Source organism: Hemicordylus capensis, chromosome 1, assembly GCF_027244095.1.
Source record: "Hemicordylus capensis ecotype Gifberg chromosome 1, rHemCap1.1.pri, whole genome shotgun sequence".
Lineage (NCBI taxonomy): Eukaryota > Metazoa > Chordata > Lepidosauria > Squamata > Cordylidae > Hemicordylus > Hemicordylus capensis.
The window spans coordinates 173,286,882-173,309,979 of NC_069657.1; the positions used below are offsets into that span (position 1 = coordinate 173,286,882).

General features: G+C 41.2%; 1 protein-coding gene across 9 annotated transcripts in view; it reads right to left on the reverse strand.

The window, feature by feature from the left end:
• The window catches only part of LRP1B (LDL receptor related protein 1B), a 1,420,219-nt gene that overhangs the window by 24,771 nt on the left and 1,372,350 nt on the right, over positions 1–23,098 (reverse strand). For 8 of the 9 annotated variants that reach the window (XM_053255348.1, XM_053255339.1, XM_053255366.1 and 5 more), the window contains 4 exons: positions 16,962–17,123; positions 14,276–14,450; positions 6,463–6,567; positions 2,277–2,390 (listed from right to left, as the gene is read on the reverse strand). In XM_053255348.1, the coding sequence (XP_053111323.1) occupies positions 2,277–2,390; positions 6,463–6,567; positions 14,276–14,450; positions 16,962–17,123 (556 nt within the window). The remainder of the gene's footprint in view (positions 1–2,276; positions 2,391–6,462; positions 6,568–14,275; positions 14,451–16,961; positions 17,124–23,098) is intronic. The other variant, XM_053255358.1, reaches the window with a different exon arrangement.

Sequence of the window (23,098 nt, forward strand, 5' to 3'; positions counted from 1 at the left end):
ATCATGCCAAAAGTGTTACACCAGTGTCACAAGGTTGCTCCTTCCTAGTTGTAGGTGCACAGTGTTTTCAGTGCATGCAGTGTTAGTCTGGATGCCAGTCACTAAGTGTACCTTACAAAAGTAAATACCTGAAAATAAAATCTAAAAATGGAAATTCTGATTCTCAAAGATCTCATATTCTTCTACGGCAGATATGATTTGTGCTGAGAAAATAGTCGACATAATACAGAATGAATATCAAATGTGTCTTCAAAATATCAAGGTAACATCTTAAAAGCAAACTTTTGTTCTATGAATCTTGTTCACAAACAGCCTGTACTCAAAGCAGAACCATGTACAAAGAACAAAAGAAAAAGCTGATGTCACACCTGACAGGCTGCAGCTGGAAGATATGTCTGGACTGTGCTTGAAAAATGACATACAATGAAGATGCCAATTCAAGCGTTACAGCTACCTGGAGAAAGGCTTCAAGATGGCAGCAGCTCCACATGGAATGTGCCATACATTAAACATTATACGAATTGGTCTGAGCATACGGGAGTCTCCACACTTTACAGGAATGCGTGGCACCATGTGAAATCTCTCCATACTGTCTGGACAATACACACGATGAGCAACATTTGAACATTAGGGTCTCAGTGTGGAACTATCACAGTACAAAATGTGTGGCAGTCAAATCTGAGCCACAATCCAACGCACAGTTATGTGTGTTTAAGCACATTTATTTCAATGGTGTTTAGTGCCTGCCATCCTAACACTGTGTCTGTACCCCCAACAACAGTGCACATGCAGCATTAGCTTCTGTGCTAGTCCCCATGCTTTCAGAACATGAGTGCACTTGCACAAGAATGCAAATGCTTCTGAGCTCTTCCAGAGCTCCGGAAACACTCTATTAGACTAGAAACACAACACTTACCCTCAGGGGCATGTTTTCACTGCATTTCTGGAGTTTAGGGAGAGTTGGAAAAAAATAGTGCCCCTCTTGCACCAGATTGATTGTATTTCAGAACCATGGGGATTGAGGCAGGGTTAGTGTTATGTACACTCTATTGTTTGAAGCACACACAAAGCATTGATATGCCAGCCAATGTTTTTAAATCTATGTGCGATAATGCTCTCTATCAGTGAATGAATAAAAGAGTTTCATTCTTATTCCATGGATTGATGTACTTTTAAGAATTTTCTACACAAAATACAGTTGTCCCTCACCAACCACGAGGGTTCTGTTCCGGGAAACCCTTGCGGTTGGCAGATTCACAGTTGGGAAGCAACAGGGAATCATTGAGGGGTTAGGGGAATCATGATTGAAAAATGACTGAAAAATACAAGAAAAAATAGAAAAAATCCCCCCAGACTCCCGAAAATCACCCCAACCCCTGGAAATGATCCCCAGGTCCCCCCAAATTGCCCCAAACCCATGAAAATCACCCCTGACCCCCAGAAATGATTACCTGACCCCAAAATGACCCATTGACCCCTGGAAATGACCTCCAAACCCCCAGAAATGACCCCCAGACCCCCAAATTTCAAAAAAGTCTTGCCAAACTGCAGGTACTCAAGTTGTGGTTGGCGAGACCAGTCACAATTTCCCAGTCACGGATACTCAAATCCGAGAGGATGTTGGCGAGGGACAACTGTAAGTGTAGTTTCATTCCTGATGGACATTTATACTCCTCCTCCAGAAAATATGTCTGAATTGTGCTTTGACAATGGCATAGAAGGTAAATTGTACATAGTCAATGAAAAGTGACAATAGCTCTTCTAACATGCTGTTGTTCGTAATAATTGCTTTTAAAAATAACTTTCATATTACATTTATAAAGAAGTTGATTGCTTCAGCAGCTCAAAATTGAACAAATCTGCTTGTCCACATATCTTGGATGTTCTAGAATTAGAGCATGTGATTTTAGAATACTAAATAATGCGTTTATGTACAGTTTGTGATTTTTCTAAACTTTACGCTTTTTAATGGCAGGGCTATTTAGCAAATCTCCTGACATATTGCATTATTTTCACTATGCTGATAAATTGTATAATATTTTAGTTCTAGTAATATGGCAACATTATATCCAACACTCTATATTTTAATACATTTTAATATACTCATTAGCAACACTAAAAAAAACACCCCTACATTTTATTACACAAATGAACCCTGAGATTAAGATTAAGTTTAAATTGTGAAATGTATATGAATGTACATGATGTGAACCAATGAGCTGTGGCCTGAAATGATGTCACAAAATGCGCAGCATTAAGTGGAAGGTTAAACCTACTTGCATCTCGGTTCATTAAACGCAGTTAAAGTGCAAATTCCCTCATTCTGACAGTAGTAATCACAAGGGTTCACTTTCTGGTCACAGCGCTGACTTTTAAACCCCACAGAGCATCTGCAGAATTTCAGTAAAATACAGCTAAATAAATAAATATTCTGCCTTTTCTTTTTTGCTTTTTCTCTTTGCTGAACATGCTTTTTGAATGCATATATACAATAATGGAAAAATGAACAATATGCTCAGCCCTCTCATAAGGAGTCCAATCTGATAGAATACACAAAACCCTTACAGAAAGCTTTGGGCACAATCCATTTTAATGTAGGCACAGTACCTATGAAACAGAGGATCAGCACAGGGTTCAGCAGAGTCCTGTTACTCTGTAGTGATGGGGGAGCTCCCCATGGCTTGCATTGGATTGGGTCAAAAATAAAGAGAGTTTCTTCCCCAAACATTTGCTTAATAGCTTTGCTTATTTCCCAGTCAGATCAGATGTGCTCACCCAGCCAATCCCGGAATTGCTGTTTTCATTGGAATTGTGTTGTCTCATCATGAATGCAGCAAGGGAGTAATTTGCACTCGGCCAATGGAGGGCCAGCTTGTTTGTTTTTGTATTTAAAAGTTATAAGCAGCCTCTCAAATGATTTTGTGAGAGGAGGGAATTTGGGTTGTTTAAGGTACAGCTGCTTGCTATAGAGCCATTCCTTTTGAATAGCAGTCTATGCACCATCCCAATCTATCCTTATTAAGTTAGGCTTTGCCAGTTGCTCCTTGTAGGGGGCATGCCGGAATTTTTACCCTCCACCTTGATTGGCTCCACCCTGATTGGCAGGGAGGGGGGGCATTTCCTTCATCGAGCCTGTCTTTAATTTCTAATATGGCTGATTGGTAAGCCTTGGTTTGTAGAAGCTGCAAGGCAAGGCAGTTAGCATTTTCAGGGTAATGAATCAAAGAACCCGTGAACCATGGCTGTCAACTGTTTTCCATTTCAGTGGGCTATGACAGCAAAGGTATGAGTTGGGATTGGACTCTTACCTTATAGTATTGGGGTGCTAGGGGTTGAGAGCAATATTTCATGCCGGTCTGGATGAGGCACCCCCCCAATCCCTCTGCCTTCACTTATGCTATAGCTCCTGACACCCCAGTCATACACTGTGGCGTGCAGCTCGGGTGGGTTGGATTATTAGGTTCCAGTGTTAGATTTGTGGAACTTACTCCTGCTTTCAAGCTGCCCTAATTTTACTTGACACCTTGTTTATATTGAAGTTATTAATAATGTTTTGGCCAGGCTGTTGTCTGTGCCCAGTTATCCACTTAATTGTTGACTAGCCTCTTCATTATTCTCAGTGCAAAAGGGGGAATTCTGGAAGACGGCAAGGATACAGAATTCCCAGTTGCAAATCACAGTTCTGGGGACTGAGGACAAAGCCTGCTGGTGGAACATCTACCCAGCCACCTCGCCAACCTGCTTAGGAACCTCTTGTTGCAAGGGTCTTTGGCTAAGCTTATTGTTTGTCCCATCTCTTTCATTTTCAGGGCTGCAGTTTCTTTCTCTTTCTCTACTAAATTCAATAGAGAGATGAAAGCAAGCCGTAGAAAAATTCAGGGACATCTAATGCTGCTTGCCTTCTCAATTTTATGCTGATGATTTACAGCTGTGTTTTTCAGTTTCTGACTTCACCCAATGTCAATATCCAATCTTTCTATCTGTCTTGTTTCTGTCTCTTCTGGGATAACTTCTCCCATTCTTATTTAAGATGGGACACTGCAGAATGAAGAATGAATATCAGTATTTTTACATGGGGATAAAGGAAGACCAACAAAAGAGAATTTCTTCTCTTTCTGCTGCTGTTTCAGTCCCTTCTGTGTTTTTAAAAATCTTGATGGTACTTCAATTTCCACTACTTCACATGCTTGGATATGATTTATCAGTATTCTTCTTTGTCTTTCAGATGAAGGTTTAGGCCCTTCTAAAGCATGTTGTTATCAGCATCAGTATTTCTAAGAGGTATTCTTTTATTTCTGAAGATACTGCTAAAACCCTTGTTCACACGCTTGTTCTATTTAAACTTAATTGTAAAACCTTTTGTAGGTCTTCCTTCATCTTATCAACATACTAATATATTCTTTATTCTGCAGCTTGTTTCATTTTTCTTGCCCATAAATATGACAAAGTTTCTCCTCTTCTTTTACTTTTATAATATCTGCCCTTTCCTTCCTGTGTTTAAAAAAATTCTACTACAAGAAAACCCCATTATTGGAAGGGGTTCTATTCCATGGGGGCCCCCACAGACAGTGACTCCGTGAATAACAGGGTATTAGGAATCAGGGGGTTAGGTTCCTGGACTGCTCAAAATGGCACAAACTCAGCCAAAAATTGTGGCTTTTGCCCCCATTTCTCCCCCAATCATCCCCAAAAGTGCCCTACCATGTTGCAGAGTGGTCCATCCAGGGGACTGAAAAGCAGCATAAAATCAGCCTAAAATTGGCCCCAAATCACCATTTTTGCCCCGTACTGTACTTACTTTAAATGTTTATATTCTTGATGTTTTTATCTTTTAAAATTTGTCTTTATACTCCTCCCAGCAATGTGTATTCTTCAAAAATTAATCTCTTTGTTTGATCAAAGATTACACTTGCTGTTTCCTTTCTTCATCTGTTTTCACTGGCAGCACTTTGTCACTGAAATTCCTATCTAAAATTCATGTGATTTAATCCCTCTCTTTAAGAGGTGGTGCCCCAAGACATGTTTTTCCCCTCTCCCAGATCTTTTCCAATTTCTTGAAATTGCTAAGGTTTTTAAAATTATTATTGTCTCTTCTTTGAGGTGAACATTATGGTGTTCCCAAATCTCATTTCTAAGGCTGAGCATGGCAAACCTTACTACCATCATGCTGAAGCCCTGGATAATAGAGGTGGGAGAGCTATTTGCATTTTCCTGTTTCTAGCTAGTGCTCCTACACCTACAGTTGCAAGTTTCTTGAGCTCTGAACTGATTTATAATTCAAGAAGGAGGCCTTGATTTACATACAAGAAGGAGGCTTGATGGGGATAAGGAAGTGTACACAAATCCCCATTACTTATAATGGCCCAGCTGCTGTGTACAGGGAGTAGGGAGAGAGCAACAAGGTTACACTTAATTTTATGTTTAGCTTTCCACATGCAGCTGAGCACCTACACTAGGATGGATGATGCCCAAACTATGCAGTCCTCACTTGTTGACATTTTGACAAGTACATTTTACATTCTATGACGCTAACGCAATATGCCATAAACAATTGTGATGGCTTTAGCCATGACTGAATCTGAACAACCAAATCAATTGCCAATATGTTCTGACCATTTTTTCCATTTAAAGTATTTCTTTCCACCACCACTTAGAGGACAATATAGTCAAAATGGTTCCAGGGATATTGAAATCATGGATCTTCATTTTGACATGATGGTTGTAATCTAGTCATATACTTAACCATTCACAACCCTAGAATCCACATGTACATTTACTGTAAGGTAACTAAAGTGAGCCAGGTTGTGGCAGGATGCATTATTGAAGCATTCTAAACCTCACCCCAGATTTGTTGAGCGCAAGCAGTTTTGGATGTTTTTTGGGTTTTTTAAAGTCCTCTCATTGCTCATAGTATCATGGAATTATATGCTGCAGTTGCTGTATGTGTTTTAATGAATACACACCAGTTAACATGAGTATGACAGGCTAACTCTTATTTAAGTATTGACTTTGAAGTCCAACTTAAAAATTCTGTCTTAAAAATGTAACATAACATTTTATTTTAAAAATTCAGGTATCACAAGAATGTAAATGTTATTTATAAAAAACCTAACAATATTCATTCTTAATTTATCATATAACAATTGGTATTTAAATATTCCAACATTGTCCAGTTATTGAAATGCATGAGCTTATGTCTACGCCACACATTACATTATGTCCACTGCTGATATAAGCAGCAGTAAGAAATATAATATACTAAAATAATTAAAAATGCCATCACCCTTTTATCACTTTCACTTAAACACTGCAAATTATCAAAAGCGAAAAGACCTGGAACAGCAAATATTTCATCACCACAGAATCATTTGGACAGGAAAATCAATATATTCAGACAAAACGGCACTAGGAATTGATTGGATGAAAAGATACCCCAATGATTGGCAGAAAGAGTATACTCACAGACAAACAGGTACATTTGTCTCTGGATCCAACTGACATGTACCACCATTATAGCAATATCCATCACATAATTGACAACTGGGTGCAAGCTTTCCATTTGTGCAGCTGTAGTGAAAGAAATTATCAGCACACTATTAATGCTGAATGCAAAAAGAGACTTAAAGCAGTTTCTTTTTTTAAAAATTGCCATTAATTGACTGTCCTAAATTAAAGGAGAATACTGTGACTAATTCCTCTGCCCCCAGATATGTTTATTAATATTACATTATTAATTATTTGCTTATATGTTCAATGGAAAAAATGATAATGCTTAGCAAGATCAGAAGCTTTTGCATAATTTCATTTTTATCTCAAGATAAGGAGTCACTGGTGGATAGAGCTAACAGTATAATAGAAAATACATGGTGAGTTATTCTAGCATCTCTCCACTAGTTTTTCTGATCAAGCAATGTGACAGTAATGGACTTGACTTTCTCATAGTCAGGTTCTCATGGTCATGCATTGAGATTAAATTCTGAAGGACATATATTTAAGCACAGTAAAAACTACATTGATATGTATGTTACTTTATTATAAGGGTAGGGTTAGAAGTGATCCTTGTATTGGTCTCCATGCCTCAGTGGTGGATTCAGTGGACAGAAGAGATTATCCATCTGGTATATTATGGAACTCCCTTTTTAAAAACTCTTTTCAATTGATAGATGAGATCCAGTAATGATCACTGGAAAAGTTGCCATGAAACATATATACATGGACTAGAAATGCCCCTGAAATTTCATACCTTGTAGAATTTGTTGACTTCAAAATTTGTATATATGTTTCATACAGTAGTGGGTGGTGGTGCTGCTCCAAGAGGGCCACTGAAGGCAGGAGAATACCGCTTTAAACACCGTAAAACTTATCCACAGCTCATATCCAAAATGCTCTATGGGGTGGAGGCACTCAGCCCAGAATACCACAGGCAGGCTGCCCCAAAATCGTTGCTCAGTTAGCTTCTGTGTATGCGTGGAGACCATTTGAGGTGTTAGTACAGCAGGTTTGCTGTGGCATACACCCCCCTTGTGTGCCTCGAGGCACATATGGTCTGGATCTGCCTGCCCAAGAGGGCCCGGGAGTTACAGTATTCATCATTGAAGTTAAAGAGCAGCCCAGGGAACCAAGGAAGCTGCACAGCTGCAGCTCCCTAACAGCCCCAAAGAGGTACTTCATCACCCTATAAGGTGCTTCCCGAATGCAGGCTCCAAGGCGTACCTGAGACCCCAGGGTCAGGCCAGGCAGCCATAATTCTCTTTTCATTCACCCACCTACCTGAACTCCTGACCTGGGTTCTAAAGCCATTAAGCCATCTCTCCCTGACTATCCAAATCCTTAAAGCTAACAAGCCAGGATCAACATTGGTGCTTCTGTTCCAATGAAATCCTGTCTTCCTGTCTAGCTACTCCCAAAACCTATTGTTCACCAGCAAAGAGCACTCCTGCTAACCGTTGACCCAGAGGGGCACTAATTTAGCCCTTCCTTGCCCTATAAAACAGGCAGCCAAAAGCCCTCCTGGGATCCTTCCCAGCGGTTGTTTTCCCCTGCTTCTCCATCACCACACCCCATCTTCTTCATTGAGAACCCAGCCTCTTCTTCCTGTACAGGTTATACAGGGAGCCGTCCCCTCTTTCCTTTGCTCCTAGAAATTTTCATTTTTCCTTCCCTTCCGTGTGGGTATGTGTGCAGGCACATGTACACTTGCGATTTCTCAAGCTAAGCTAGGAGGTTTTATTAGATCTAGAGGCTCTTCTGTGGGAAGGCAAAGTGCAGAGCAAAGCCCAAGGTAGCCTCTAGCTGAATCCACCAGCCAGGGACATCCCCACAATTATAGGGAACTCACGCAGCCCCCTTTGTTCCTTCCCTTTTCTGCCACCGGACCCTAGCAAGTTCAAACCACAATCACCACCCCCTTGTCTTTGGGGGCCCCCAATAGTGCTGCTTCCTTCCCCACTCACACTTCCTGGTTCCCAACAGCCTCCTGACTTTTGCATGTGTTCAGTCCCAAGATTCACCTTTCACTTGAGAGCTGGGAGCTGCTCTCCTCCACAGTCAGAGAAGCCATTTCTTCTTCCTCTCTCACCTGTCTACAATTGGCTGTCTTATCCTGTCTTATCCTCCTTTCCGTCCTCTTTTTTCCTCTGGTTCCTTGACCAGTCTCTCTCTCTTTCTTTTCCTCTGAACTTCCTCAGGATCCTCTCTTATGAGCCCTCAGCCCTGCTGCTGGCTCTTTTTACTGACCTCTCTTTTTCCTTCTCTCCCCAAGCTTGCTCTCTTCCCTACCTTTGGATTCATCTGCTGGTTCTTTGACCAGATTCTCTCTCCTTTCTTCTCCAGGCTTTCTTGGGGGCCTTTCTTTGCCCTCAGTTTTTCCACAGGACCTTTTCCCACTCAGCTTCCCTATCTCTCTCCAATTGATATGTCTTACTAAGCAGACCAACCATCGCTGCTTCCCTTCCCCATCCGTCTATCACAACCACAACCATATATTCATAATCATAGCAGAGATAAAGTGAGCCTGTTCACATGCCCATCTGAGTGTTCAAGTCATGTGGGAAGTCCCTCATTGGCATCATAGTCAAGCCTCTTCATTGTATTCAATAGAATATATTTTTATTCAGCGTTAAGCCTGTGGTTGTGACTTCCTTCGGAAACTGCCTGTTTTATAACTGTGCCTAAAAGGCCCTGAAAGGGGGTAAAAAGCACCCCTTGTAACAATGTAGTGCTTCAGCTGAGACATTTTATTGCGGTACAGCCCTAATATCTTTGTTGCTTGTGGTCATATACATTCCTTGCCTAACAACACTGACTAAGAAAGAAAATAATCTGCTGAACTGCTCAAGAAACACCTTAGAACATCTGGGGATACTGAAACTCCGTGGGAGGTAATGGAGGGAGAAGATCAGGGGTGGCCTCAGCCCCTTGCTTTAACAGACCTGTTAGCAGAAAATGGAGGGCTGATCTAAGTTATAGGCACTACAAAGTTAGAAAGGGCAGAAACACTGGCGGGCTGAAAGGGAGAAGGAGGAGTCACATGTGGATTTAGCCAATGAACATGAAACCACTTTGGTACTATGAGGGTGAAGAGAAAAGAGAAGAAAGAGAGAAAGAGCCACATCCAATTAAAGAGTTATTACAAGAGTTATTAAGGCAGGCAGAGTCCAAGTGAGGCAACATAACTCCATGAAGAAGAAAATGTTTATGGCCTGAAGAGAAAATGTTTTATGTTCTGATCTTGGAAGAAGAATCTGAGTCTGTGTGATACAGTTATTTGATTGAGTTATCTTTTGGTGTTCAACTATGTCCATTATGGTGCCCAGCCAAGTTTCCAGCTCATATGATGTTCAGCTTCCCCCAGGAGGGGGGGGAGTGGAATGTGATCACCATTTGTAGCTAAGAGAGCTTTCTCTCATAAGAGAGCCTGCAAGCAAGAAGAGTTACTGTGACAAGCTTGTCTAGTACATTTTTGGCAGTGGTGACAAGTCTCTACTTTATGCCCTTCTAATAGGCACAACAGACATTTGTCATGTATGTCTGACATAGGGAAATTTCCAGCACAAAACATGCTTTTCAAAAGATTTTTCCTGCCATAACCTCTCGGTAACAGTCAAGGCAGGAAATATCATCGTAGGAAGGGATGCGGAGAGGAAACAAAATTGAAAAACTGACAGAAAGATAAAGGCTAAAGCAAGGAAAATATATGAATATGAATAAAACATATATTTATATATTGCTTTTCAACAGGAATGCCAAAAGTGGTTTACATACAAATAAATAAATAAATAAATAAATAGCTCCTGTCACAATCTAAAAAGGAAACATAAGATAGAGACCATGAACAGGCACTGGAAAAATGCTCTCCCAGTTGAGGCCAGTTGCTCTCCCCCTGCTAAATAAAGAGAATCACCACTTTTAAAAGGTGCCTCTTGGGGGGGGGGCAAACTGGTTCAACTTCAACCCCAGTTCAAGTTGAAGTGGCCCGGCTCAGCCGCTCTGAGTTCAAACTGGCCTGGCCCTCCAAAAGGGGGTGCTGGTCCAAGTTTGAACCGGCCCGGCCCTGGTTTAAACAGAACTGGTCCAAAACTGGTTAGCGGCAATGCTTGTGAAAGGGAATCTGCTGAAGATAGGGGTGTGCATTTTGGACTTTTCTTGTTTCGATTTGTATCCGAATTGAAACATCCCCGTTTTGTTTTGTACCCAAATTTTCTGAATCCGAATCAGCCCTGTTTTGTTTTGTAGCCAAATTTTCCGAATCTGAATCGATTTGGATTTTTAAAAAGGGTCCCAGGGCAAAAAGAGTGGGTGGTGGTGGTAGTGTCCAATGGGTGGAAGCTACCACCCAAATTTCAAAGGAGTTAGGCAAAGGGCTGATTTTTTTGTGTGATTTTTTTTAAAGTTTACACATCTTTAAGAATTTTCCCATAGGGAATAATGGGGATTCCAGCAAATGTATCGCTTCAAATCAAGGGGAAAGGGATGACCCAGAGCAGAGTGTGGTGGGTGGTAGTGCCCAATGGGGGCAAGGAAACTTCCAGAATTATTTCAAAGGAATTGGGCAAAGGGCTGATCTTTTGTGATTTGTTGAAGTTTACGTGTCTTTAAGATTTGTCCCATAGGGAATAATGGAGGTTTCAGCAGCCCCATAATTCCACTGGGGGGGGGGGTGAGGGGTTGTGTAGTGCACATTGGGTGTCAACCACTCCCATACCCACAAGCCTGTGGGGCACTGGGTTTTGTTGTTTCTGAGGTGTTCATTGTAGATTCTCTGGTAGCATATGAGATTTTCAGTGGAAAGCAAGAATCCACTCTCATATGCTACCAGAGAATCTACACTCAGAACACCACAGAAACAGGAGAACCCAGCACCCCATGGGTTAGCAACCCTTGCCCTGGCCAATGTGGGGTCAGTAAAGAGTGGGAAGAAGCAAAAGAGCCAATGGGGAACAAGGAGGGAATTGTCAGCAGGTCAGCCCATTATTTAGGTCACTAATCAGAAGGCTGGAAGGGTGGGAAATTCAAAGAGATGTCAAACACAAAATGGAAACTGACTCAGAGATCACCACAAAATCGAGGTTCGAAACAACAAAACGTTTTGTAGCCAAAACAGGGGCATTTTGTTGTGTATACAAAACTTTTGGATTTGGAGAATGGGAGTTTTGTTTTGTCTACAAAACACCCAAAACAGGCTGTTTTGGGTACAAAACATTTTGTATCTGAAACGTTTCACACATCCCTAGCTGAGGATTCCCCTTTACAAGCAAAGGGGGATTCCCACACAGTGGAGTGGGGCAAGCCAATAACTTACCATTCTGCCAGAGGTGACTGAACTTCTCTAAATCCCCCACCGGTGTCCCCAATAGGAACCTGAGCAGCTGTGGCCCAGTTCGGTAACTGCAGAGCACTTGGGCCTCCATGCAGGTGCAGAGGCCATTAGAATAGATAGCCCAGTACTTTTGCGCAAGAGCACCCGGTGTGCCAGGAGCACCCACTGCTCTTGTACAAGAGCTGTGGGTGACCTATTCTAATGAACTTGGCCATAGCTGCACAGACTGCTATTGGGGAGGCTGGAGGGGGGGGGTTAGAAGAGCCCCACCACCATCCTGCCACCAAAGGGAAGGTAAGTTACCCTCTTGCTCCCTGCCCTTTGGAAAGCCCCCTTTGCTTGTAAATCCTTAGCATTTACCCAAACCAGTTTGTGAATGGGTTCAGTTGGTTCGGCGGTCAAATTGGAGAGGGCTCAGTTTGGCCAGAACTTGATGGGGCCAGGTCAGTTCGAATTCAGTTTGAATTTGCACCAACCTGTCCATACCGGTTCCATGCACATCCCTAGTGCATCTTCGTGCAGTTACCAGGGGATAAAAAAAAGTAATAATTCCTTTTTGTTAAAAACAAACAAAAATGAATGATTAGCTAAAAGCCAGTAGATCTTCAAAAGAATAAAACAGAAGAGAGAAGGCTTCTTATAAAGTAGATGTTGCAGTGATTGATGGCAGACTAAGGGAGATTGCATGCAAGGTAGTCCTTATACAGAGTGTAAGATACTTGGGGGGGCAGCTGTGCAAACAACAACAACAAAAACCCCTTGAGGTAAAGCTCTAGACAGTTCCAAACTGGGGTATCATGCAGGTGCTAAAATCCAACCAAGTGTTTGTGTAGAAACCACAAGAAAGAAAGAAAAATATTTGCTATATCCATCTATATGTGCGCGCGCGCACGCATGCGCACGCACGCACACACACACGCACACACACGGTGTGCACAAATCAATATCTGTGATTTGATTTGAGGTTGAATCAAATCACAGACTCCTGCCCCCATTGATTCATTAAAAGCTCTGCTAACTTGACAAAGAGGCACCGTATAACGTGGTGATTCTCTTTTATTTAGCAGGGGGAGAGTAACTGGCCCTATCCACCCCCAGCACAGTATCTCCAGTGACTGTTGCTGGTGTCTATCTTATTTTTCTTCTTAGATTGTGAGACCTTTGAGGACAGGTATCCATCTTATTTTATTTATTATTTCTCTGTGTAAACGCCCTGAGACTTATTTGGAAAGGCGGTATAGAAAACAAACAAACAATAAAAGCAGTTGGCTTGACCAGCTGCCTTGATGAATCATCCTGATTCGACCTGAATTGATTTTGGTGAATTGGACGCCATTTTGAGAAACACTGCAAATGGTGCTTCTTTCCAGGGAGAGCTGGTCTACCAATTGAGATCAGAAGGTCCCTCCACTCTGGACTTAGCACTTCCACCTTGGAAAGCTGGGCTAACTTCTCATCCCAATTGGTAGACCAGCCCTCCCTGAAAAGAAGCACCATTTTAAGACCTCCCCCCCTCAGCAAAATAGGCCTCAGAATGGTGCCCAAATTGATTCAGGTTAACTTGGGGATGATTCTATTCTACCCTGAATCTGGCCCTTTGTTTTCAGGGTGATTCAGTTTGGGGTAGAGTAATCAAATCTCCCCTGATTCAACCTGAATTGATTCATGGGTGAATCTATTTGCACATCCTCCCCACACATATATGTAGAGAGATTGCATCCTTCCGGGATCTGGAGCCTACTGACAACCCTGTTGTTAGATTGCTTTTCAGTGTTATCCTACTACACATACGCACACTCTCACACAATCTCAACTGAATGGTCAAGTATTTGCACAAGAACCCTTTGGCTTGCTTTACAAGCAATTATATCACACTAGCAATTTTCAGACCGTTAGATTAACAAGCGCTAGTAGACCACCCCCGCCCCCACGAGTGCGGCCGCCAGCGGGCCCAGTCCTTCCCAGTCTGCCCCGCCACCTTCGGCCTCCCCTTTCTGGCATCCCCCGCCGCCACACCCGTACCTATAGCTCCGCCGCCACCGCGCCCGTATTCCCGGTCCCAGTCCTTCCCAGTTGCCCCGCCGCGGCCACCGCCACCTCTGGCCGAGGTCGCGGCTCTGCCGCCGCCTCGCCAGCACTCTTCTCCCATTGGCGGTGGCCGCTTCTCCTAGGCCACCGCTTCTCCTGCTCCAACATGGCCGCCCGTGTCTGGGCGGCCATATCTTTTTTGGCAGTTCTGAGCATGCGCTCTGCGCATGCTCAGAACTGCCGAAAAAGACACGGGCAGCACGAACACACGCCCAAGCCTTTTATTATAGAGGATGCCACTATGTTTACATGTGTTAAATAAATGCATAAATAAATAAGTAAACAAACAAACAAACAAATAAGTGACACAAATACTAGTAAACCTTTTCTGGTTTTGTAATTGTTTGATTTATCATAACTTGGACTTACTTGCATGTTATGTCATCACTTTCTTTGTCTATGATGCACTGTCCTCCATGGCATTTTATACACTTGTCTACTTCACACTTTGGACCTTCATATCGAAGAGGACAGACACATTCTACATTGCCATCTTCCGCAATGATGCAGGATTCAGAATTAACACAATAATGGTGACAAACATCTGTAATGAATCAATAGTTTGTGTATTACTAGTACAAATAACCCAAAGTGTTTTCAATCGGAGCACATTAATAGGATGATGTAAACAGCAACTTTTCTCATAATCCATTCTCATTCTGCCTATGACCATATGACACTGCCTTAGCAGACCATTGTTCCACCCAGCCCAGTATTGACTCCAACTGGCACCAACTTTCCTTCAAGGTCTTAGACAGAGGCCTTTCCCATTCCTGCTACTTGATCCATTGCCAGGAATTAACTTCCTGCATGCAAAGCATGTCTTCTAGCACTGGGCCATGGTTACTAACCAAGAGGAGGTAGGTCACATGAAGTGTGTTACATATTGCAGAGCAAAATTACTATCTAAATCTAAATCAAGTTTCAAATGCAAGGTGACGTATAAGCTTAACCATTCTGGTTTTTTTTCCCCAGATGATCCAGTTTATGAATACTTTATGGAGTGAGCAGAAAACATTTCTTTTTTGATGGAATGAAAACCATCGATTGCAGCCTACATTGTAGGTCTGCTGTAAGGAATACAGAGATAATGTATGTGGAACATTTCAGAAAAAAGTACCATATTAGTATTATAATGAAGTGGTAATAAATGAATACTTGAAGTCTTAGAAATCTTAAAGACACTTCTCTTTACTTTTATTTGTTCATTAATGGATTTGGTTGATCTGAAATATGCTGTTATTTCAAATTGTGTCAGCAGACTTTCAAATCTGATAATCAAGACACAATGTAGAAAGTACTCTTAAATTTACATTTAAATGAATTCTTTTTTTCTTTTTTTTAAATGATGTTTGCAGAAGCAGTCAACTAGAAACAATTTGTCTGGCTTTGAGTAAGCCTCAAGTAAATATTTTTCCCCCCTTAATCTGTGTGTCTGTCTGTGCATGATTTATACACTATACTGTTTTCAAATACCCAAGTGTAGCTATTTTGGGATCCATCCAGTTTATTTAATACAATGAGGAACAGCATCACAATTATTGTTGTTTTCCAATGTGAATCTGAGATGTGAATTTATTGTGTAGTCTCCCAACTGGAAATGCTTTCTTTTGATTTCCGTGAAAATTCCATTTAAGATGCACATTAACCTTTTTTGCTATTTGACAGATCTTGTTATTAAATTAGATAGTTTAATATCATAACAGGATTTGTATCAAAGACTTCCAGATTCTAATTGTTCCTGGATCCTCCAATTTAACGATATTCATTACAAAGAGAAGGGGAAAAACAGGAACAATGACATACAGGTGGCCCTTATTATTTGTGGGGGTTCCATTCTCATCTATAGACATGAATACAAAAACTGTGAATAAGGATACCTAAGGATACCAAATAAGGATTCCCTATGGGAATCAATTAGGTTCCTAACACAAGCTCCCCTTTCCCCGCAAAAAAAACCCAACAAGTGAGGCAGAAAAGCAGTGTACCTTATTCTTCACGTCTCCAGCAATGCCCTCAAACCCTAAAAACAGTTGAATAAGGGAAGCCTAGAGGCAAGAGATGAAGGCCTGACCTCTCTCCTGCTGCTGCTCCCCTGCAACCGGCATACAGAGGCATCTTCCCTCTGGGGCAATGAGCAGGAAAGCAAAGCAAAAGCTGTCAGCCCTCAGAGGCTCAGCTGCATTTGTCCCCCCACCGTTCAATTGTTGCTATGCCTTTGCTCTTCCCTGCTCATTTTGAATTAGCTTTGAAATGATCCAAAAGTCCTAGTATATGTGGATAAAACTGTCCCCTACAGGACAGCTTCATCACTGCATCCCAATGGAGAAATAATGTAGAGGTTGGGGCTTCCACAATGCTTTCCCATACTTTAGGAACCCAACTAATGTCATTTCTCTTCATCAGAAAGAGGGGAGTGATGTATATGTGGGCGGGTGCAGTTTAGCACCACTTAGGAACATAGGAAGCTGCCATATATTGAGCCAGACCATTGGTCTATCTAACTCAGTATTGTCTTCACATACTAGCAGCAGCTGCTCCAAGGTTGCAGGCAGGAATCTCTCTCAGCCCTATCCTGAAGAAGCCAGGGAGGGAACTTGAAACCTTCTGCTCTTCCCAGAGCGGCTCCATCCCCTGAGGGGAATATCTTACAATGCTCACATTTCTAGTCTCCCATTCATATGCAACCAGGGTGGACCCTGCTTAGCTAAGGAGACAAGTCATGCTTGCTACCACAAGACCAGCTCTCCAGTCACTTCACACTGACAATTTTTAAATGCATAATTTTTAAATGCATGAACCAGCTCTGTGTTCTTTACATGTACATTACTGATTGGGAGTTTAATATTACTTTTTATATAAACAAAACTCTGGTATGTATATTATTATTATGTGACATACATTTTAATATTGGGTGTGAGGTGCCTTGAAATGCTTAAAAAGAAAACAGGCTATATACTTATAAAAATACATAGAAATACAGTTATTTCGTCTGATACTCAATTCTGACATTTGCAGAGCTTTAAATATGCGTTCTGATATTTATTATACTTACAGTATTGACATCTGTCACCAGTGTATTCAGCCTGACAATGACAATGCGGCTGATTTCCAGCAGTAACAGTACAGGTTCCTCCATTTTGACAAAAATGACTACAGACTGTTTTATTGCAGTTTGGACCTGTGAAACCCAGTGTGCAGCTGCATGTAGGCCTTCCTATAAGACAGAAACAAAATGTTAGATAAGGTAAACTGAAACATTCACTTCAGGCAAAAATCTTTTAAATAAAAAGATAAACTTCTGATTTTGTATTTAAGAATTATAGATCAAAACTCTTATGACTGTAAGATATTTATTCCAACAAAGGAATTTCTGACTTTATAACATTAGCAGAAATAACAACAGTGGACCAATTAGTGAAAATGATGACTTGTGTGATTTTGACGCATTATTTTGATTTCACACAACTTTGATTTTTTCAATTATGTGAAAATTGGAATTCCTTCTCAAACCCATATGACTTTAAAGGAATACTAACAATGACCTATATTTGGGGGGAATGTTTGTAAACCTTAGAATAAATAAAATTGTTAACAGGAAAAAATGGCCTATAATGCAGAAGAGAGCTTACAGATCAGTTTAAAAAGACCTAGAATCTTAGGGAGTGACCAAAATGATAATTCATTACAACAAAATATTATTTCTTTAAAGGAAATATTCTATTTTTATTTTGGTTTTACATTACAGTACAAGTAGTGATTTTCCATGCTTATTGTAATTCATGACTATAGGGAATGAAAAAGAATAATATACAGTAAATAAAATACTGGTCTTTCCCCCCTATTTCCAGTGCTCCCATGCATGACATCTGAAACTTGAAATAACCAACAAAATCCCCTTTGCTACAGAACTACTGTACCTGCAAATGATTAGATCACTCTTTTCTGGCTTAAAAACACAAAACAAAACTGAATTTCCAACAGATTTATCTACTATTTGCAAACCTGGGTAGTATCATTATATTGCCTAACATTAAGAATATATTACTGACATCCAGATTAACTCTGTACTTGCACAAACATGGTGCACTAGCACAAGGATGTTGCACTATCTAGTTCTCCTAAGTAGGAGATTGAGTTACAGACTACTGTTGCGCTAGTGCAATGCTATTATACTAGCTCAAGGATGTTGTGGAAAGAAGGAATGTCTGTTCCAAACTAGTCCTTGTGCTGGCAGAAGATGTTGATAAATTGGCCAATAACCTAACAAAGCACACATGCAGTAAATGCATACATGCATTTGCTGCATTCCAGAGTAAAGCAGTGTGGGTGCTTGCATAGGTAGGTGATTCCCCCCCCCCAAATGTGAAACCTCCAAGGACATATTTTCACAGGTCGCACAGTGCTTCAGAGGGAAGGGAAGATCTGTGAAAATTGCCCCCACCCCCCGCAAAGGCCTACACTGCTTTACTCTGGAACGCAACAAATACACATGCTGCACACATGCTTTGTTGGTCAAGATGCCATCCATTTGGTAGTATTCCTGCCGATCCAATTCTTCAGTGCCCTCTATATTATATAATAATAGCATGAAATCTTGCAGCTGGTGGCAGTTTGGATCCCACAAGCCAATGACATGCTGAACACAAACACTCAACAAGTTTGAGTTCAGCTTTTATTACGTTCAGCTTTCCACTCCCCTTATAAACTCTGGCAGAAGAAGCCTCATTATTAAGGTATTAATTGCCACATGGAACCCTGGAAAATTAGTTTTTCAATCCACCTGCCTCAGTGTATTTATCCAAGAGGAACTGAAATTATATTCCCAGGTTTCCTGGAGACACCTGACACTTCCAAGCATCATTGGGAGCCTCCATTGCTCAAATTCCATTGAGTTTCTGATACTTACCATAGCAGAACTATTGTATTTACCAAACTATTAGCAATTTGGTTTCTCTAATAATATCATTATGGAATACTGGGTGACTCTGGGCCAGTCACTTCTCTCTCAGCCTAACCTACGTCACAGGGTTGTTGTGAAAGAGAAACTCAAGTATGCAGTACACCACTCTGGGCTCCTTGGAGGAAGAGTGGGATATAAATGTAATAATAATAATAATAATAATAATAATAATAATACCCCCAGTGAGGCACTAGCTTGACGTGGTTGTGGGGCTTGTGTGCTCTGATGAAGGTGAGAGCTATGCCAGAGGTCCAACCATAATGGACAGGTCTTACCAGAGGAGCCAGACAAAGAGTGCCTCTCCCATCAACAATATGGTGAGATGTAACTTTAATAAATATATACCGGATCGGTCGTCGCCCGGGTCAACAAGGACCACGCCAGGTGCTATAGTCCCTGGACATCTGGTGGCAAGTGGGCTACAGAACTCAGGATCTTCAGTTGAGCAACCAGGGCTGGAGACAGCAAAGCTACTGGAAGAAACGTTGCTTAACCGAAAAAAATATACAAAAAATGCCAACAAGGAAATAATGATCTGCTATTACAAGTCTAGTCCAACTAGAAGAGGTTATTTAAAAAGAATGTACCCAATTTGGAAAGAGAAACATCCAGATACAGAAATAACAGAACAAAGGCTAGCAGACCAGAGAAGATTCATAATAAGAAATAAAGTATTCACAGGAGTTGAGCTGGAAGAACTGCAAAGAGCAACACAGGCTCAAGATATGGAAGAAGAATTACCACCAACTGAAGCAGTTGCTCAGGCGCAGATGGAGGAGGTGTTGGAAATAGAGGATACCACCGTTGCTGAACTGTTTCAAAATCAAAACCAGGCAACCTCCCCTTTGCCTTCACCTCAAAAACCCAAATGCCATTTAACAGAAAAGCAACAAGAACTAAAGCAAAAAATAACTGAGCACATGAACCAAACAACCACCAGGGTTCGACTTCCCGCTCTAAAAACATTTGCCAAAAAACAACTTGCTCAGGCATTAAAAGATGTCAATGCTGCACTTGCAGAAATAACAACCAATAATTTGCAAGAAACAAACCAACTAATCTACAGTGCAGCAACAATAACAACACAAGAGCTCGGATATAAGATCAGTGGACCTGTAAAAAAAGAAAGTAGTACATCACCTAAATGGAAGATTAAATTAGAAAATAAAATCGCCAGGCTTAGATCAGATGCTAGTAAATTGAAAGATATGAAAGACAAGAAGCTGAAGAATGAAAACACCAAACAGTATCTGATCCAAAAATACCACCTAGATTCAAGGAAAATTAGAGAAGTCCTGGAAATAATAAAGCAGCAAATAACAGCAGTGTCAAAGAAGATTAGCAGATATGAAGCCAGAATTACACAACACAGGCAGAATCTCCAATTCCAGTCGAATCAGAGACGTTTCTACCAAAGCATAGAAGGAGAAACTGCAAGAAACGTAGAAACACCAAATAAAGAAGAAACAGTGCAATTCTGGCGGAAATTATGGGACAATCCAATAGATTATAATTAAAAAAGCAGGCTGGATGAAAGAGGTCAAAAAATGTAACCAACAAATGCAAGATCTAATAAAAACACCAGAATTAATAAGTGAAAGAGCAAAGAAAATTAAAAATTGGACTGCTCTAGGCGATGATGAACTGCATGGCTTCTGGCTTAAACACCTAACAAGCCTTCATAAACAACTATCAAAACAGTTCAATCACATTTTGCAAGGAGGTGATATTGAACAATGGCTAACAACTGGGAAAACTCATCTCATTATGAAAGACCCAGCAAAAAGTGCAGTTCCAAGTAATTATAGACCGATAACCTGCCTGCCAACCATGTACAAATTATTAACTGGTATAATAGCAGATGAAGTGATGCAACACTTATTAACTAACAAACAGCTTCCAGTTGAACAGAAAGGAAATTGCCCGAACACCAGAGGCACAAAAGACCAGCTGCTGATTGACAAAATGATTTTAGAAAACTGCAAGAGAAGAAAAAACAATCTAAGTGTTGCATGGATTGACTACAAGAAAGCCTTCGATTCATTGCCTCACACATGGATACTAAAATGTTTAGAAACAACTGGTGTCAGCAAAAACATCCAGATATTTATTAAAAAATACTAAACAAAACAAGCCTCGGATACCAAACATCTAAAACATCCAGTAAAATCAACCATCTGCTGTACATGGACGATCTGAAGTTGTATGGAAAGTCCCAGTCAGAAATCGAATCACTGCTAAACACTGTCCGTATATTCAGTAGCGATATAGTAATGGAGTTTGGACTACACAAGTGTGCTGCATTAATAATGAACAGAGGGAAAATAACAAAAACAGAAGGAATAGACCTGCCCAACGGAAGCAACATCAAGAACATGGAAGAGAAAGAACCTTACAAATACTTGGGCATTCTCCAGGCTGATAACATCGCACACACTGAAGTTAAAAGAAAAATTGGAAGTGAATACATCAGGAGAGTCAGAAAAATCCTCAAGTCCAAACTCAATGGCAGGAACATCAGAGGCGTAACTATAGGGGGGGCAGGGGGGGCACGTGCCCCGGGCGCCATCTTTTCTGGTCACGTGGAGGGCGCCGCCATGACCAATTTTTTTAAATTTTTTGTTAATTTTTTGTTAATACAAATGTTTCCTGCTCAGTGCAGCAGCGCTGCAGCAGTCAAGGGAGCGCGTCGGTGCCCCCTTCCCCACGAGTGGTCCCTTCCGCACCACCTGCGCCCCCCCATTACTTTGCTGGCGCCTGGCGGCCAGTCAGTGGCCTGGCTTGGCGGCGACGGCGGGCGCTTGTGAGGAAAAACCGAAGTATAATGTAGTATGTTGGGGGGGGGGGCGGGGGGCACCATTTCAGTGCTTGCCCCGGGCACCGTTTTCCCTAGTTACGCCTCTGAGGAACATCATACAAGCCATAAACACCTGGGCTATACCTGTTATCAGATACACTGCAGGAATTATAGACTGGACCCAGGCAGAGCTAGAGACGCTAGATCGTAAGACCAGGAAAATCATGACCATCAAGCATGCTCTGCATCCCCGCAGTGATGTAGATAGGCTCTACCTCCCTCGCAGCTCAGGTGGAAGAGGAATGCTGCAAGTCCATCAAACAGTAGAGGAGGAGAAAAGAGGCCTTGAAGAATATATAAGGGACAGTGAAGAAGATGCACTTCAAATGGTCAAGAACGCGAAACTATTCAACACCAATGAAACAAAACAGGCCTACAAGAAAGAACAAGTCAAGAACCAAGCAGAAAAATGGAGGAATAAGCCCCTGCATAGTCAATATTTATACAATATAAGTGGAAAATCAGACATCACCGAGACCTGGCAATGGCTTAAGAATGGCAACTTGAAGAAAGAAACAGAGGGTTTAATACTGGCTGCACAAGAACAGGCACTAAGAACAAATGCAATAAGAGCAAAAGTAGAAAAATCCACAACAAACAGCAAGTGCCGCCTTTGTAAAGAAGCAGATGAAACAGTGGACCACCTGATCAGCTGTTGTAAGAAGATCGCACAGACTGACTACAAACAAAGGCATGACAAGGTAGCAGGGATGATACACTGGAACATCTGCAAAAAATACAAGCTACCTGTAGCCAAAAATTGGTGGGACCATAACATTGAAAAAGTTGAAGAAAATGAAGATGTAAAAATGTTATGGGACTTCCAACTACAAACAGACAAACATCTGCTATCACTGTAGTTGAGAAGAAAGAAAAACAAGTCAAAATAATCGACATAGCAATACCATGGGATAGCAGAATAGAAGAAAAAGAAATAGAAAAAATCACCAAATACAAAGATCTACAAATTGAAATTGAAAGGCTGTGGCAGAAGAAGACCAAAATAATCCCAGTGGTAATTGGTGCCCTGGGTGCAGTTCCAAAAGACCTTGAAGAGCACCTCAACACCATCGGGGCCACAGAAATCACCATCAGCCAATTACAAAAAGCAGCTTTACTGGGAACAGCCTATATTCTGCGACGATATCTATAACCATTGACAATAAAATTCTGGCATCCCAGGTCCTTGGGAAGGACTTGATGTCTGGATAAAACAAACCAGTCAATAACACCTGTCTGACTGTGTAAATAAATAATAATAATAATTACTAATTAATCAGGTTAAGAAACTCAATTTCCCCCTATTATATTTTGAACAATAATTTTTGAAAAATTAACCCAAGTGTATATATGTTTCAGATAGTTCTATGGT